The sequence below is a fragment of the Anoplophora glabripennis genome, unplaced genomic scaffold, assembly GCF_000390285.2.
Source record: "Anoplophora glabripennis isolate ALB-LARVAE unplaced genomic scaffold, Agla_2.0 scaffold999, whole genome shotgun sequence".
Classification (NCBI taxonomy): domain Eukaryota; kingdom Metazoa; phylum Arthropoda; class Insecta; order Coleoptera; family Cerambycidae; genus Anoplophora; species Anoplophora glabripennis.
This window is the reverse complement of record NW_019417129.1, coordinates 7851-27800: the sequence shown is the minus strand read 5'-3', so window position 1 is coordinate 27800 and position 19950 is coordinate 7851. Positions and strand designations below refer to the sequence as shown.

General features: G+C 32.9%; 1 protein-coding gene across 1 annotated transcript; it reads right to left on the bottom strand.

The window, feature by feature from the left end:
* Positions 1–891: 891 nt before the first annotated feature.
* LOC108914015 lies at positions 892–14146 on the bottom strand. Its single transcript, XM_018719705.1, has 2 exons — positions 14002–14146; positions 892–1634 (listed from the first exon to the last, which is right to left on the bottom strand). The coding sequence occupies exons 1-2, from the start codon at positions 14144–14146 to the stop codon at positions 892–894; spliced, it is 888 nt and encodes a 295-aa protein (XP_018575221.1).
* Positions 14147–19950: the final 5804 nt, after the last annotated feature.

Here is a 19950-nt window from a genome sequence, read left to right as displayed (position 1 = left end):
CATCACCTACCAACATTTTTTTCAAGTAGGGATCAACTGCAGATGTAATAGATACATGTCATTTTTTCTTAAACTTTTATTTAAAAAAAAAATTTCAATGAAGAGTAAAATCAAAGATTTAAATCAAATTGTTAATTATTTTTAATAAACATATGTAAATAAAATTTACTTTATTGTATTTTATATTGAATTAATGTTAAGGTTTTTAAAATATCATTAATAAATCATACGTATACGTGGCCCTCTGAAAAAACAAAAAGCCGACTCTGATATCTACGGAGTTAAGTGGCGAACAGATTTCCGGATGTACCATCACCGCACTATTTCTCTTATTTTTTAGAAACAGTTAGTATTCACACTTTTTATAATTATTATGATACGTTTTAAACTAGATGAACTCGCTCTAGACATTAATTCAGTACCCCACCACCTCTATTCACTTATTAGTAAAGAGAAATTTGATCTTAATCTTTTACTTGGACTATTTTATTTCGCTTTCACCATACTACAAAGAGAAATTGATAAATATGAAAAGTCTCAAATGGAAATACTAAGCTTCTTTGTATTTCAGCTGTTCCGCATGGAATATACTTTAGTTGACAATAGGAACATTTCAGTATAGTAGCTATTCAGTTTTTAAATATCGACACGTATTAGTATTATGACTTGTAAAAGTATACAATATTCATTTTTTACTATAAAGTTTTTAGCACAGATTAAAGGAAAAATATTTCTTTAAAACTACTAACACTATATTATGATTACAAATAAATAAAGTTTGAATTATTTATACAGTAATCTACAACCAGAATTTATATTAACTTAAGTGTATTTTCAACAATTTACACTTACATTATAACAAAAGTAATAAATAAATAACATATAAAGGCATCACTTGATTTCAGGGTTATAATCTGGTTGTAACCCCAGAGGTAAAGGCATATTAAAACTACGCCCATAAGAAGAGTGACCATATCCATGACCATGATCTTCATGAGACACAGAATGGGTATTCGAATGAGAATATATTGGCTTTGACACAATTTCGTACGTTGTAGATTTATGTCCATGTGTGAGAGCTTTTAATCCAATTATTGCTGACAATAAAAGTGAAATTAAGCCAGTCATCAGAGCTTTACCAGCTAAAGCTGCAATACCACCAAGAGCTAAGGCCATTAACGTCCCTTTCATCATAGCTCCTGCAGCGAGTATCATGCCACCCATGTTACCCATGCCGCCGCCACCTTTATTGCCACCGCCGCCTCCACCTCCCCCACCCCCACCTCTAGCGGTTTCCACAGTGTTTTGATCCAATAAATGTAAACGAATGGAATGACTGTTGAAATATGAAGTTACTTTTTTTATTAAAAACGCGTCAAGTCGGGCATCCGGATCATTTGGAAAGTCTCGGGCTAGTTCGGCGACCAAATCTGCGGTATTAGCCCCAACACTGTTATTTTCTCGAATCACTGAGACACCTGGTAAAACACTATAATCGTCTTCTTCATTTAACTTGTCCACCCAGGATAATATGTCTAATTTTAAACATGTTGCTGAATATGCATTAATACAATCCCGTGATAAAGATTTTTTGTATTCACTTTTCACAATCTTTGGTTGTGATTTATCTTCGGCTGAGACACATAAACATAAGAACAGTACTGATAACAATATTCTCGAGAACATTTTACTGTTGCAATTCTGCAAACGACTGATAATACAATTGCAATTTAACAAGTTTATATAGAAAATATCTAGTTGGTAGAAAAACGTATCATCTTATTTTCAAGAAACTATGATTACGATACATCATGAATGGAAATTGTTCTCCAAACCCGTTTCCTGTAAATGAAATACATATAAGGGTGATTTTTCATTAGAAGTTTAGTCTCGATGCGAGGAAAATAATTTTGATATGATTCTAGTACAAGTATACCATAAAAATCGAATTAATTGCGTAGCTGTTACCAGAACTTATTTCTTTCGCAAGGAAACAGGTATTTAAGAATCTGCGATTAAGAAAGTTGATGTATGAAATGTTCTAAATTAAAAAGGATGTCATGATCATCTGCTCCACATTTACCATTTTTCCGGTATACACGAAGACTTTGTATTTTTAATTAATATATTATAAATTAGGCCGATAACAGGATTTAAAATGTTCGCCTCACGAGATGCTAACTGTTGAAATTCGAGTATTATTTAATAATCAGTAACTGTAAGGTAATTTTTTTGTACAACTTTTTTAATACTCTTACTTTATCTAGTGCGTAAGTTATTATGTTTTCATATAATTTTAATGCAAAAATTTTATATGAACGTTTCAAATCAATAAAAATCATTCCAATGTCCAATGAAAGTTGAAAATAAAGCTTTTTTCTAATATCCATTTTTTGCCCTCTCTTGCTAATTAAAATAAAATTAAATATTATATACATCCTCCGATCCTAAATAACCTATAAGCAGATATAAGGTTCCTGATTTTTTTTCTTTATTTCATCTTACATAGGTAATTAATAATAATACAATAAAATCGTTTACCAGCAAAAATCAATACTTGAAAAGGTAAACGAAGTAACGCCCACAAGATTGACATAATGTTTTTGTTCATGTCTTTTACCGTTCTTCATTAAATATATATAAAAATATTATATTCAACTAATTACTATACAGGGTGTTTCAATTAAAACTTCCCACCTGGAAAATATCGGAATTAACAAAAAAAAAGCCTTAGACACGTCGATTTTCTTTTCAGCACGTGATGGCGTAAGTTTTGGTGTCTTGGAAGCTACCCCTTAAGCAGGAGCATAAAATACCTTTAAACTTTAAATTACACTCTATGTGACATCTCATTTTTAAAGCTTTTTTTTAAATTTTGGTTTGGATATGACAATAAAATCGTCCCTTAAAAAATAACATAAAATGTTAATGAATGAAAGAATGTTATTTTATTAAGTGTTCAAATTGGTTTCCCTCCATTTCCATACAATAATAAAACCTTTGCTCCACTTCCGAACGAATATTTCGAAGCATTTCGGGTGTTATCTGCCGACATTCTTCAACAATTCGCCGACGAAGCTCCCCAAGTGATTTCGGCCGTGTTGCATAAATTTTCGAGTTTAGGTCTCCTCATAGAAGAAAGTCTAAGGTCGTTAGATCTGGCGATCTCGGATGCCACTGAGTTGAGCCTTTGCGTCCTATCCAGTGATTTAGAAAGTTCTGATTAAGAAAAAAATGCACAGCTCGTTTCCAGTAGATTCAGATACATGTTTCTATCCAGATTTCTCAGTAGGAAGAAAGACCCTATATGGTCTCCCAGTATGCCCGCCCAAAAATTCAATTCCCTCGGATACTGTGTACGAGTATCATAAAAAATGCATGGATTTTCATCACCCCAGAAGCGGAAATTATGGTGGTTGACTCGACCATCCAGTTGGAGCGTACATTCATCGGAAAAACAAATTGAGTATAAAAAATTTGGATTCCTTCGAGCACGATCTCTCACACAGAACTCAAGCGGCGAACTTCACGGAACTACAAGCGGCGATCAGGATTGTCTTCATTAATTTTTTGTACCGAATTAATTTTGTGTGGGTGATACTTATGAATTTTTAAGATTCGGCGGCAACTAGGTACAGAAATTCCTGAAGTATAGTTCTTCCGAAGTCAGTTGAACATGCATAATAAAACCGAGCAATCAAATTTAATGAGTTTCATGGGCGTTACTAAAAAAGTTTTCTGCTAAAGGTAGAATATTATAATAACTTGTATATAATTTGAAGAAAATTTCTATTATTATTACCGACAACATATTTTAATTATTTATGTCCTCAAACAATTTTATTATATTGATGGTAAATTTCGTTTTGTTCCATTTCAAAAGGTCTCCAAAATGCCATGTTGTAATAACATTAGTAGAGTAGTTTCAAAATCTCATGAGCCGCGAAATGCGCAAAATGCGTGGCGTATTCGCAAACTTCTTCAAATGAGCACATTGTGAAAACATTGACTCAAAATTAGACCACGTGCCTCATTACAACCAGAAATGAACTAAGGCGCTCAGGCATCCATAAAGTCGGCTGGCGAACGTTGGTCATATATATTTTTATTGCTTCAATTAAAATAATAAAGAATGACATTTTATTATGATATTTGTAATCGGATCAAAGGCTTGTTTACGCTACGAGAGCTCGAGATAGACTGTGAATGATAGATGTAATGTTTTTAGGACGTAGAATAATTTAGGCGACGGTCGGAATTATGTTTCTGCGNTTTTTTGGCTTGCCGCGGGCTATGCTTGCAGTAAATAGCAAATATGGGCACGTAAATGTAAACGAGTTATAGAAGAAGAGAAAAGAGAAGATTTTTAACGGTTTTTTCGATATATCTCGAAAAGTAACAAAGCAATCGATACTTTCAAAAAATCTGTCGATAGATCTTTTTAAAACCTACAACTTTCTCATTTAAAATTTTTCAATCCGTGCTATATTTTTTTAGTTATTTTAGAAAAACCGTTTTTTTCAACTTTGCGATTTTTTTTAACCATGTTCGCCATATTGGATCGAGTTTAAAGAACAAGAAACTCAATTTAAAATTTAATTTTCTATACGGTCATATTTTTTTTGTCCAGGTAATAATTTCTGTAAGCATTTCTCTATAATGCTTGGACTATATATGGTCTCCCAGTATGCCCGCCCAAACATTCAATTTCCTCGGATACTGTGTACGAGTCTCATAAAAAATGCGTGGATTTTCATCACCCCAGAAGCGCAAATTATGGTGGTTGACTCGACCATCCAGTTGGAGCGTACATTCATCGCAAAAACAGATTGAGTATAAAAAATTTGGATTCCTTCGAACACGATCTCTCACACAGAACTCAAGCGGCGAACTTCACGGAACTACAAGCGGCGATCAGGATTGTCTTCATTAATTTCTTGTACCGAATTAATTTTGTGTGGGTGATACTTATGAATTTTTAAGATTCGGCGGCAACTAGGTACAGAAATTCCTGAAGTATAGTTCTTCCGAAGTCAGTTGAACATGCATAATAAAACCGAGCAATCAAATTTAATGAGTTTCATGGGCGTTACTAAAAAAGTTTTCTGCTAAAGGTAGAATATTATAATAACTTGTATATAATTTGAAGAAAATTTCTATTATTATTACCGACAACATATTTTAATTATTTATGTCCTCAAACAATTTTATTATATTGATGGTAAATTTCGTTTTGTTCCATTTCAAAAGGTCTCCAAAATGCCATGTTGTAATAACATTAGTAGAGTAGTTTCAAAATCTCATGAGCCGCGAAATGCGCAAAATGCGTGGCGTATTCGCAAACTTCTTCAAATGAGCACATTGTGAAAACATTGACTCAAAATTAGACCACGTGCCTCATTACAACCAGAAATGAACTAAGGCGCTCAGGCATCAATAAAGTCGGCTGGCGAACGTTGGTTATATATATTTTTATTGCTTAAATTAAAATAATAAAGAATAGGGCATTTTATTATGATATTTGTAATCGGATCAAAGGCTTGTTTACGCTACGAGAGCTCGAGATAGACTGTGAATGATAGATGTAATGTTTTTAGGACGTAGAATAATTTAGGCGACGGTCGGAATTATGTTTCTGCGGATATGAAGGTCAAAGCTCATAAGATTTTAAAACACTTGTAAACCAAATATCCCTCTTATTTTTCCCTTTCGCAATTGTAATATGAATGATTCATAGAAGAGTGCCTATAATAAATTAAAATTATCTGAATCACACCAAATTCCGCATACCCGCACTGCACTGCTAGGCGACTAGTCGACAACTGAATTTTGATAACGCAATGGACCAGAGAAACAGTGCGCATTGCTCTTTGCCCACACGCTCATTCTTCAACTGAGCGTATACATTTCTACCACCTGCACTTTTCGTTCGACCAGATCTGTATATGGGTATGGCTAAATAAATGTGGGAACAAGTTTTTCAAATATTTCAATGCTGAGTTGCTGCTTAGCGACCGAGCCTGGTACATACCTTGAAAATATTGATTCTTCAATTGACTTCGGAAAAACTATACTTGAACCTGAGATGCGACCCAGGACAGCTACCTGATTACCCTCATTACGTACGCCCTGTTCACGTTGATGCTTGCTGTTTGCAACCGATCCAATTTCCGAAAATTTATGCACTATGCGAAGTGGTTTTGTCAGGATGACGATCATTAAAAATCTGTGCTGCCTGCCGTACACAGTCATTTGTAGAACAAATTAATTATTTCCACTTCTTCAACCATTTTCACGAATTGGAATTCAATCGACTTTGTGATGATGTTACAGGATACTGTCTCGACAATACAAGACGAGACATTATTGCCTCGTTTAAAGAAAAACGGATAAAAAAGTTGAACTTATAGAGTATAAAGTTTTTGTATTGACAGATAAACGAAAAATTAAACAAATTTTTTATCGAAATTGTTGAAGAATGTCGTCGATAACGCCCGAAATGCTTCGAAATGTTCGTTCGGAAGTGGAGCAAAGATTTTATTGTATGGAAGCGGAGAGAATCCAATTCGAACACTTAGTAAAATAACATTCCTTCATTCATTGATATTTTGTCTTATTCTGTATGTGATGATTTTATTGTCATATCCAAACCAAAATTTAAAAAGTCCAATGTCGTTGTGAGCAGAACTTAAAAAAGCTTAAAATGAGGTGTCACCCAACATAGGGTACCATTTAATATTTAAGGGTATTTTACTTCCCTGCCCAGGACACCAAAACTTACGCCATCACGTGTCCCCATTGAAAAATCGACACCCTGTATTAATTAAGTATGTACAATATATTCAACAGACAATTACTTGAGTGATTTTAAGACAAAAAGTTCATATAAACATTGATCCGCAGATGTTTCGTTTTGACAGGGTGTTAAACTTTTGTAAAAAAAATTGTTATTTCGTAAATATCTTAAATACCATTTACCCAATTTTGTTGTTTATTGGCAGTGTTATTTGTAGTGCTAGTGTAGGGGCTAATTTAACCCTAACTAATAGTAATAGTAATAAAAAACTCACCCTATAATGAAACTGTAAACAATGAGGTTTATAATTGACGTCTTGATTTGTTTTATTAGAATTTTACATGTAGTTTTGTTCCGAATTTACATCAATCAGAACTGCCTAAGTAGTGAAATCCATTGATTTGTTTCGCTATTTTGAAGCAAGCGATTCGAAGTATCATGGTTTACACCACTGCAGAGAGAATTGAAATTGTCACTCACTATTTTCAAAGTAATGAAATGGCCCGGGTTACAGCAAGAATTTTTAATGAGACATTATTGTCTCGTTAAGAATCTCTACGTAATAAATTTAATATCTAAATTCATAGAGACTGGATCCGTTGCTAACAAAAATACATGAAAGGCAACACTCTGTTACTGACGAGGCAGCACAAGTTGCAATTTTGGGACATGTTGAACTGAATCCCACTTCAAGCACCAGAAAATTACAAGCAACTTCAGGAATTCCACGTAGTAGTCTTTAGAGGATCTTGAAAAAGCATCAATTCCATCCCTATAAGATTCATCTCGTGCAAAAGCTCAATGAAGATGATCCAAATCGCCGTATACAGGCGTGCAAAAATTTGGAATAATCTCAATTTTTTTATATTTTACATGCTTTTCTGACGAATGCACATTCTTTCTTAAAGATTACGTCAACATACATAATTGCAGATACAGGAGTGAATATCACCTCAATTTGCTTCAAAACTTCTTCTCTCGCATTGTGGAGATTCTTGAAAATGACAGATCAGATTCCAGAGAATGATGTATTTTTTCAACAGGATGACGCTCCGCCACACTATGCAGCTGCTTTACGTGACTTTTTGAATCAACATTTATATTTATAAAACGAAACCTACCTCTTCGCCACCGAATAGTGGTAACATATGATGAAATAACCCTGTGAAATATGACAAAATATTCGGAAATATGTTAAACAAAGGTTTTATTACTGTATGGAAGTAAATGGGTGGCACTTAATTAATTAAAACTTGTTTGAAAACTTTTTTTCGATTTATTTCACCGACACTTCCAACAAGTGTTTTACGTTAATTTTAAGACAGAACAAAAAAATGTCTGCATATTTGTAAGAAATACCATTAAAATTATGTGCCACTTAACCCCCGTGCCATTTAAGATTCTTGAAGGGGTTGCCAGCCCGTTTAGGGGATGGTCCTACATTCATGAATTTACTATCAAAGCAAAATCGACCTGTTTCGGGGGTTTACGGAAAAACCTGGTGCATTGAAAATATTTGAGGTGGACTGTTTTAATTGGGCCACCCTGTATAAATGAGAGATAATAAATTGTAGATACAGTTCGTACAATATTTGTTCAGATAGAATTTCAAGAAAATTATCGAAACTTGGCACTGTAACAATTTACCGCGGCAGGGGCGTGCCTTAAAATTTTCCGCCAATGTCTTTCTATCTGGGATGTTGAATGCGATTAAGTCCAAGCAAGTGACGCAAGGATCTTCTTGGAACTTTATCTCAACAAATATAGTACGGACTGAACCATCCTGAGCAGGATGTCCCAGGTATATCCCAAAGAATATAAATTACAATGGGATCTCCTTCCTATGTTGCAAAATAAAATACACTAATAAAAATGTACTGTAAGAATATGTCTCGAACATTCGCTCGTGGGAAATGCGAGATCCTGGATATAACTTTTACTATTAGGGTTAACTTAAAACGAAATATTTATATAAACAAATAAGAAACTTTAAGCGGTTTCTTTGATACACATCCATTTTTTCACATAAGGGGGACACATTGTGTCTTTTAACATAAGCGTTTTATCAGGACCGCTTGCACGGGTTGGTAGAAATGTGTAAACGACAACGTTCATGTTTGTATTGTTCCAATGCGGATACTGCCGCAACTTGTAAGAGCGCGGCGCGATGATCTCAAGTCCAACTACCATATACACGTTAATTTTCTATTAAAATAAGTTAAATAACCCAATAAACCGTATAAAACTAACTACCCCAAAAAAAATGTCATTTTTTCGAAATTTCGCTTATATGTATAACCTAAGTTGAAAATACATTTTTTAGATACACTGTTAAACCCTTCACAAGTTTTGTTTGTACTTTTTTTTGTTATTACCATAGCAACGTCAGTATGAAGGATGCTATCTTGAAATTTTTAAATTGTCATAACTTCTAAATGCCTTAATCGATTTCAATAAACAATGACATTTTAAAGAACTATTAATAAAATTTATTTTTATGATATAGGAATAAAAATATTATTTTCCTGCACAACGGTAGGCGACGCTAATGAGAAAAATTTTGTAATTGTCTCCGTTTACTAAAAAAATTAAATGCAACGATATAGGTTTTTTCACGGCTTGATAGACCATTCATTATGGAAAACAAATACACAAACCGGTGGTCGATATCTTTTTTCGTTTTCAAGTTATTACTAAAATAGTGAGGTTGTGCTAGAATATCCTCCTTTATTTAGTTCTCTAAATAACATTGACATAATTCAAGTCAAAGTCAACTATGCCAATCTTGTCCTTAAAAATAATTACTGCTTTATTTTGAAATTTTTTTGATAACTGCAATATTTCATTTTTTTTATTAATTTCAATTATCTGAGTAGTTATAAAGATTATTGTTTCTATAACGAGGCAGGCTATGCCCGATGAAAATAGACAACTGGAAAATTATGCCAAACAAAATGTGACAGCTCTTGCTGGGTGCAAAATTAGTGTTATTTATGTTGGAAAAGTACTTTTGAACAAGGAAAATGCCTTTTACGAATGTGAAAACGTATGATATTTTGGCAGTTTATTTACAATGTTTGAAAAATGCCGTTATAGCTTCAAGAGAATACGCTTTGCGATACCTTGTATAATACGCTACTCCAGAGAATTATTTCAGCGTTTATCCAGACGCCACTACATTCTCTAAGAAGGCATCGCCGTGCAAGAACGGAAGATAATACTATTAATATGTTGGCTTGTGTCTATGTAAATCCCCCAATAAGTCTAAGGGAATTAGTTAGAGACCTGGGAATTTCATATGGAACACAAGTACTTTTCTCACACGAATGACACTAATTTTGCACGAAGCAAGAGCTGACACGTATCGTTTGGCATAATTTTTCAATAATCTATTTTCATCGAGCATATCCTGCCTCGTCATAGAAACAATAATCTTTATAACTCCTCAGATATTTGGAATTAATAAAAAAAAAATGAAAAATTGTCCCTACATATTAAAAAAGTTAAAAATAAAGCAAGTTCTTTTTAAGAACAATATTGGCATAGGTTTACAATTAATTACAATTTAATTTTGGCTTGGACTATGTCAATGTTATTCTAGCACAACTTCACTATTTTAGCAATAACTACTAAACGAAAAAAGATATCGACCTCCGATTTGTGTATTTGTTTTCCTTAATAAACGGTCTATCAAGCCATGAAAAAAAAAATATATCGTTGCATTTAATTTTTTTAGTAAACGGGGATAAGAAAAGAAGAAAACTTTTCTCATTAGCGTCGTCTACCGTTGCGCAGGAAAATAATATTTTTATTCCCATATCATAAATATAAATATTAATAGTTCTATAAAAAGAGCCGTCGTTTTTTGAAATCGATTAAGGCATTCAGAAGTTATGACAATTTAAAAATTTCAAGATGGAGTCCTTCATACTGGCGTTGCTATGGTAAAAAAAAAAAAAGTTGAAACAAAACTTGTGAAGGTCTTAACAGTGTATCTAAAAAATGTATTTTCAACTTAGGTTATATAAGCGAATTTTCGAAAAATCGACAATTTTCTATAACACAATAGCAGTTGCACCCTCTAGCGGTGAAGTTACAAACTTGAAAATATTTTAAATCAATTTCTTATAGTCCTATTTGTCAATAGATTTTTTACCTCATATTCGTAGCACGTCTAATGTCATATATACAGCCGCTCGATACCGTTAATGGATCACCCTGTAGAATATAAATATATTCTTCTTCATTTATTTTTTTTTCAACCAAGCCTCAAAATATAATTGTTTTTGTTCACTAAAAAGAACCCTTGTACCAAAGGAATGCCACTCATGTACGTATTTCTTTAAATATACAGGGTGTATCTAAATAACACCGAAAAATTTCAAGGGGCGATTCTCCGATGAAAATTAATAGGGGTCTTTGGTTAAAATTTTTTGAAAAAACCCTCCCCTGAAAAGTTACGCCCCTCCTAAAATTACAAAAAAAAAATGTTTTTCTTTTTTATCTTTCACGTACATCAAGCTAAAGAAACCAAACTTGGTGAACATTGTCTGTCAATAAAACTACACTTTTTGAATTTTTTTCAACCCTGAACTATTTTTGTAAGGGGTTGAAATAATCAACCCCTATGACATTTTTTCTTATAATTTTTTTTTCGATAAAATTTTTTCCTTTTAAAAAATATGTCTAAAAAACCCCATTCATTTACTAACTTTTTGATCTCTTCAAGTTTCTTCGAAAAGTTAAGGATTTATGACAAAAAAAAATAAATGTATTGTAATGTATTTTTAAAAAGATGAGCTGTTTAACGCGAGTGTATTTTGCCGAAAGATCTAGTGGCCTGTTCTTTACAATGGAATCCGTAGAAACAAATGTCAATGTCATTTATTGTCATATTAAATAACATTTTATTAAAAAACACTCAACCAAATAGTTGACCTATGATTCTACTAGGCTAAGAAGTTTGGAACTTAGACTAAAAGTGAACAAATGATGAATAATGTTATAACAGTAACAAAAAATAAAAATCTGTCGGATATTGACAATACAATCTACAAAAAATGTTGAAAATGATTGCCTTCAGCTTCAATACAAGCATCTACTCTTGTTCTCATAGAATTGCGTATGCGTTCAAATATTCCTGGTGAATTTTTTATCGTTTCACACCCTGCTACAATGCGGTTTCGCAAATCATTGATATCTTCAACTGGCCTTGAGTAGATCAAAGATTTCAGATATCCCCATATGCAAAAATCCAAAGGATTAAGGTCAGGGGAGCGGGCTGGCCAATTTACATATCCTCCTCGACCTATCCATCGATTGGCATACACCTCATCCAAGTGACGTCTTGCACGTATACTAAAGTGGGCTGGTGCACCGTCGTGCATAAACCATAAACGTTGCCTAATTTGAATGGGAACTTCTTCAAGAATAATAGGTAATTCTTCGAGAAGATGACAATATGAGTCACCATCTAATCGTCGTGGAAGAAAATAGGGACCAATTAAATGATCGTCGATAATTCCGAGCCACACATTTAATGAAAATTGATACTGATGATTTCCTTCAAAAAAGTCATGAGGATTTTCCTCAGCCCAAATATGATTGTTACGAAAATTTCTAATACAGTCTCTTGAGAAATTCGCCTCGTCAGTAAATAAAATATTTCTTAAGAACTGCGGCGCTTGGCCGATCATATTAATAAGCCATTGACAAAAAACCACACGTGGTAAAAAATCTCGAATCAGTAACGACTGCACCCGTTGGAGATGATAGGGATATAACTGTTGTTCTTTTAAAATTCTAAAAACTACCGAATGGCTTACATTTAGGACACGAGCTATTTTCCTGGTACTAGTTTCTGGGGATTCCTCAATTAAATTAAGTACGGCTTCATCGACAGCTTCAGTTCTAACTTCTCGGCTACGGCCACAGTCATGACTTCTCTTTTCAAATTTTCCAAGTTCCCGCAAGCGTTGGTGAATATTTGTGAACGTAGTATGGTGGGGTAATCTACGCTCTGGGTACTGTTCAGCATAAAGTCTTTGCGCTTCCAATGCATTACCGTTAGCATACCCATATGTAAAATGCATATCTGCCATTTCTAAATTCGAATAGTTAACCATATTTTCGGTTTATTAACTAATATTTTCTACACAAAATCATGAAACTTGTGAAATAGTAAGAAACAGTAACAATAAATGACATTGACATTTGTTTCTACGGATTCCATTGTAAAGAACAGGCCACTAGATCTTTCGGCAAAATACACTCGCGTTAAACAGCTCATCTTTTTAAAAATACATTACAATACATTTTTTTTTTTTTGTCATAAATCCTTAACTTTTCGAAGAAACTTGAAGAGATCAAAAAGTTAGTAAATGAATGGGGTTTTTTAGACATATTTTTTAAAAGGAAAAAATTTTATCGAAAAAAAAATTATAAGAAAAAATGTCATAGGGGTTGATTATTTCAACCCCTTACAAAAATAGTTCAGGGTTGAAAAAAATTCAAAAAGTGTAGTTTTATTGACAGATAATGTTCACCAAGTTTGGTTTCTTTAGCTTGATGTACGTGGAAGATAAAAAAGAAAAACAATTTTTTTTTGTAATTTTAGGAGGGGCGTAACTTTTCAGGGAAGGGTTTTTTCAAAAAATTTTATACCAAAGACCCCTATTAATTTTCATCGGAGAATCGCCCCTTGAATTTTTTCGGTGTTATTTAGATACACCCTGTATGTGCAACTCTATTCAAGATTTCAGGGTCGGCCGGCCTTATTTTAATTTTTTATTTCATAAATTTCATTCGAATTTTTTTACGAAAGTTCTCTATATGTACAGTACGTTCGATATTTGGTGAGACAGAATTCCAAGAATACCCTTGCGTCACTTTCTTAGAATTAATTGCATTCAACACCAGAGATAGAAAGACATTAGCGGCGTGGCATTCACCGTAGCAGCTTGCAGTGCATACTGTGTTGTGCAGTTACGAAGGCGTATTTCTTCGTAAGCGTATCGTCCTGTGCGTTATCAGTGCAATTTCTTATAAAAATAAATCAAGTTCAGGTGGAGGAAAATTACGAACAATCGGCGGGTGCTAATAGAGAAGACTGATATTCCCGTTATAAGGTTGAACTATCTGGACAGGTGCCAAGGTAGACCAATTGAGTCTTTTAGCTGAAATTACAATCACACTGCCCATGTTACCTTGTTTTAACAGTTGGACAGACAATACCAGTGACGGTTTGCTATCAACCATATCTAAAGGCAATAGATTGTTCACGCCGGTGGTGAAATGAGTTTTATCCCTAATTGTCTGTTGATTTTGGGCACGTGGCTTTGAGCCTCCCATTCTACCATCCTGATTTAAATCCAATTGAAATTAGAAGCTGTGAAAACTCTGACAGAAGAATTTTTATCAGTTATTGTCGAAGAGTTAATTAAATGTTGCCAACATGTTGTTAAAGTTGAAGACAATTATTTGCAAAAGAGATTCGAGGCGATGTGGTAGTAGAAGACTTGATTACAACAGCTTCTGATAGTGAGAGTTCTAGTGATAATGATTTCGAAAATTTATCAGATTAAGGGATGTAGTAGATCACTTAAATACATCTTTCTTTGTTTATTCCTTTTTGTACCAGCGTGTTTATAATTGTATTATCTTCTAGTTTATTTATGATTTGTACCCTTCTGCACTGTAAAAGAAATAAAAACACATTTTAATTCAAAAAATTTACTTTATATACAGGGTGTCCCACCACGAACTCCATCGATGGATATCTGGGAAACCGCTCAAAGGATTTTTTTGAAATTGTGATGGTGTGATACGGCCGTAGGGGCCTACCAAGCTAAAATATTTTCAAGGTCATCGTACTTCCGGTTATACCGGAAGTCGATACTAACTTTCTTATTTTAAATGGAACCCCCTGTATATTATTGCATTTTTGGAAAGAGCATATATTTTTAAATTGAAAACATATAGCACACTCCATACTTGACCGTTTCCGAGATATTTTGATTTTTAAGCAAAAATTGACAGTTGCAGATTGTCAGTTTTCCCGGAAACATAGGTTTATTTTTTTGTGCAAATTGTATGTTTTGTAGAGGAAAACCTAATTTATCGAATTTGGCATGAAAATTTTCCAGTTTTTATACAGGATGGTCAAAAAAAATTATCGAACATGAAGTTCAGAAAATGTGGAAAACTCGAAATTTTTAAGCGGTTTCCCAGATATCCATCGATGGAGTTCGTGGTGGGACACCCTGTATATTTACCTTGTATATGTATATTTTAATATTCCGCCGCGGTAAATTGTTCCGATAACAGAATTTTATTGGCTTATTCTTTTCTTGGAGTCCTATCTCAATAATTATTGTACGTACTGCACTTAGAAATCATCCCATAAAAAACTGCATGAGTCTCAAGTTTCATTTTTAAACATTATCACCACTTCAATTTTCACGAGCTGACAGGGACTTGACAAACCACAATTTCGTTGCCCCACCATTGACGCCGCATCTTTACCACATGTCTGCAGCGGTCATAAATAGTCTTGGTCTAACCGATACCCATTTTTATATATTTTTTCGCTGCAAAATTTAATTTTATAGCACCAATACCAGTAACCTCATTTGGGAGTAAGACATAGTTTTTCGAAAGTTTAATTTACTTTAAGATCAGTTTGAGTATCTCTTTATTTCTGTGCAGTAATTACGACTGACTAAATTTTTTATTGAAAATTTCGCATCAGTATTTCATATCTAAATGACGTTATTTTAAATACTTTACAATAAAAAGAATAAAAATTTTTCATTCAAATAGGTATCCTATACTAAATTACTTTGGAGTTTTTTTGACATGGAAGATGATTTATTTTCATTTATTTTATATGATTCATAGTAAAATTCAATAAAATGTTTTCATACTTTAGATTTTTTGGTAAACATTAAAAGTTGGACTTATTTTTTTGTTTACCGAAACGAAGCATTTTAAAACGCTTCGAGCACATCAATGCAACAGCAATAACAAATCAACATAAGAGGCATGCTTTTTTACTATTATAATTTCAATTAATCGATTTCGAATTATCAAGTTTGACTTTTAATTTTATATTAATTTTTAATTTTGTCAAAAGAAAATTTTATACATATTTAAATGATTATTTTAAAACAATGCTCCGACGGCAAAAAAAAATCCGGATTTCTTTTTTTTCTAGAAAGTACACTGAAAAAAATATTGTTCATAGTATTAATGAACGGTTGTTATTAACTTATTTTCATTGGCTTAATGAAAATTTGCATCGTCTCAATAAACAATTGCTTATGGACTAATGAACTCGTTCACTGATATTATGAAAGTGTATTCTTTGGCACACTGAAGTCATCTTCATTGGCTTAATGATTATTTTCATCTTCTCAATCAACAATTGTTTATGGACTGATGAACTCGTTCATTGCTATTATGAAAGTGTATTCTTTGGCACGATGAAGTCCTCTTCAATGAAGTATTTTCATATTACATAATAATAATGAAAACGGTTCATTAGTATTATGCATATCTTCAATTGAAAAAATAAGTCATGAAGTTTTACATTATAACAAAGCCAACAAGTTATCAATGCAATGAATTTGTTCATTAATAACAGCCCCACTCGCAAATCTACAACGGCCAAAATTTAAAAATAGCAATATGTACTCTACTCGCGCGGTTTTCACTCAATCTTCGTCTTGTCAGCTTAGGGGTATACCCGTATGCAAATTGCGACTATATTGTGAGTGTTTAAAAAAATTTTAGGAGGGCACACAGGGACACAGGTAAGAGATAAATTTATTATTATGGTATGTAGGTACTTGGAGTTAAAATGTTTAGTTTGTAGCACCTATATACCTATTCCGTTGAACTATACCAACATATATAATTATAAACTAGAAATTTTCGAATTTCGAATCCATTTTGAAGTTGAAATAAGGCACCTATAGGTATAGCGATAATAATCCTGAAACCAGCAAGTATGTTATGCTTTATTTGTAAAGATAGCTTTCCAAACGTTCCGAGATTAACAATCCATTTCAAACGTTTTCATAATCTAAATTCCAGTTGTACATTCCGATGCCTAGAATGCAATCAAAGCTTTCAAAATTTTGCTTCATTTAAAAGACATGTTAATCGGATTCATTCTACTAATAGAGATGATTATTCGGAAGAATCATGTTCAAACAACAGTAGTTTTAGTGAAGCACAAAATTTAATAAATATATCAACAGTTAAGTCATTCCCAAATGACCAAGTTGAAGTAGACTCTGCTGACTCTACAGATAGACCCATACCCATGCAATCCGAACCCGAAGAATTGCAATTTAATACATTTCGGAAAGGAATGACTCACGCTGCTTCAACGTTTTTACTCTTTCTTCATAACAGTGACAACTTTTCTAGGAAAGATGTAATTACAATTCAAGAACATGTTAACAAATATATATTGGAGCCGTTATTAAATACGTTCATAGCTTTTGCCAGGTTTTACTTCGAAAAAAATGAACCACATCTCTTCAATGAATTTTGTACTCTATTGTCAAATTGTAGAGATCCATTTCAATCCTTAAAGACAGAATACCTATTATACAAATATTTAAGAACCGAAGGTTACATTGACAATCTTACAGCAGAACAATTTGATACTGTTTGGAAAGCATGTTGGGGATATCGACAGCACTTCATTAAGAACTCAAAAGCAACTTCTGAGATTATTGCGAAATGGCCCTTCTACAAAACCCCGGCTGGATATAGGCTGGTAAGAATTGTTGAAGTTGTAGATGTTGTAGATGTGATGTGATGAATTGACTTTTGTTTTAGATTGATATGGATTTCAAGTTAGCGTTCCGTAGTTGTAATGTGGATGGCTTACTGGAACACTTTGATGGAGTTTTGAGAAAAATTTATACTTTTTTGACGACAGAAAACCATGTTAAAGACAAGTCAGTAAAAACTCTACTCGAAAAATTAGAAGACGCCACAATCTCAGAGAGTAAGTCAAATTACATCAGCTAGTCTAATAAGTAATAATCATTTTCCTACATTAGAGCTGTCTTTATTTTTATGTACGTAATCTTATATTACTAATTTTACATGTAGGTACTAAAGCGCTTTAAACAATAATTATTAACTATTTCTATTATTGCCTTTCTAGACGGACGACATGCTGCTGGTATTTGGGCATTACATGGCTACTTAGTTCCAACGACAAAAATTATCAAAAAGGATGTGACGGGGAAAAAAACAACCACCAAATTCACCATCAAAGATTCACAGGAGTCTGTGATTTTTGTCGGCGATAATCTGATTGAAGTCGAAGATAGAATCAATCATCTCAAGCGAACCAAGCAATCACTTCAACCATCAATATACGGTATTGGTAAAAACATTTTCGAAATCGATGAAATTTTCATACATTTTGATGAGATTCGTTTCAAATTTACTAATATTATCCGGGCTCTCGATATTTGCTTCAAATTGATATATCTTTTCGACTTAGAATTCCCTCTCGAGAGTGAAATGTTCTTTAGCTTTCTAGAATTTCATGTTTACAAAATTAAGCCTACTTGTAAATACCCAAAGGTACAAATCTTATGTAGCTATTTAAATACTAGCGAATAAAAAATTCGAAAGTTAATTTTTAGTTATTTTTTACCTTATTATTTGTTACTAAAATTTAAAAACATGAAAGCTCAAATTCATTATGAGAATGAATAGGTTCATTGACTGAATGAAATCCAATACATTAATACAAAGAATACATTCATTGTATCAATGATTCTTTTCATTAGATCGAAAAACGCATTCTTTTATTTGAAGAATTAAGTTCATTGTTTCAATGAACCTTTTCATTGTCTCAATGAACCTTTTCATTAGATCGAAAAACGCATTCTTTTATTTGAAAAAATAAGTTCATTGTCTCAATGATTCTTTTCATTAGATCGAAAAACGCATTCTTTTATTTGAAGAATTAAGTTCATTAATACAGAGAATATATTTCATTAGCTTGATGCAGGAATTCTTTAAATTGAAGAATTGGGAATCATTGAAACAAAGAATCACTTCCATTAGAATAATGAAAATCTTCACTAGCTTAAGAAATTTTGTTCATTAACTAAAGAAGGTTACTTTCATCGAGTCAGTGAAGCACTCTTCATTGTAACAATGAATTTCTTCATCGGCTGAAAATCTATAATGAAATTTATTGCCTTAATGAAGTTTTTTGTTGTATTTAGGCAAATTTTTGGTTCAGTGTACGCCGCCATTTTAGATACACCTATATTTTATTTTCGTTTCTCACAAAATTATGTTTACTATAAAATAAAATATATAAGAATTACAAATATAGTGTAATTAATTGCCTAAATAATTTATTACCTATTAAAAGAAATATTCTTAATAATTTAATACTTTCAACAATGTTATAATTAGAGTTCGAGGATACGCGGCTCTTAACCTTCCTGAAGTCTTACAAATCTAGCGGTCCGAAAAATACTGTTATCTTTTGGAAGAATTCTATATTTTAAATGGTTTGAATTTGTTTGCAATTAATATGATGAAATAATAAAATTTTTAATGACCTGTATATGTAAAATAACCCAAGCAATCAGCCCCTTTGAGATAAACCTTTCGACGACCTCTTTATTTACGGTTAAAAAATAATTTTCATTGCAAAACAATTGCACTTTAAGAACACGAGTTTAAGAAAGAATGAAATAGAGAAAACAATACACATTCTTGACAACGACTGTTTTCTACTTGTTCGCCTCGATTTGTCCTCATTCTGTCTGACCACCCTATTCCGCGGCGGACTGCGGTCGTTCCGTCCGCGCGGACAGTCCGCCTCCTATTTGACCGAGCCTTAAGAACATAAATGTACATATAACTATGATTGCAGATATTAATTTTTTTGCGCATTTCCTTAAATTTACTATTTTAAAACATGGCGGTATTAGTCTACGTCTACGCATTATAGGCCGACAGAACTGAGAAGATTTTACTCCTTTTCAATATGGTTGACTTGTTCATCAAAGTTACAATTTTTTATCACCTTAAAATCTAGTTATAAAAGTTGTGTATCATTACTGATTTGTATTATACTATGCCCTAGTTATAATATTATG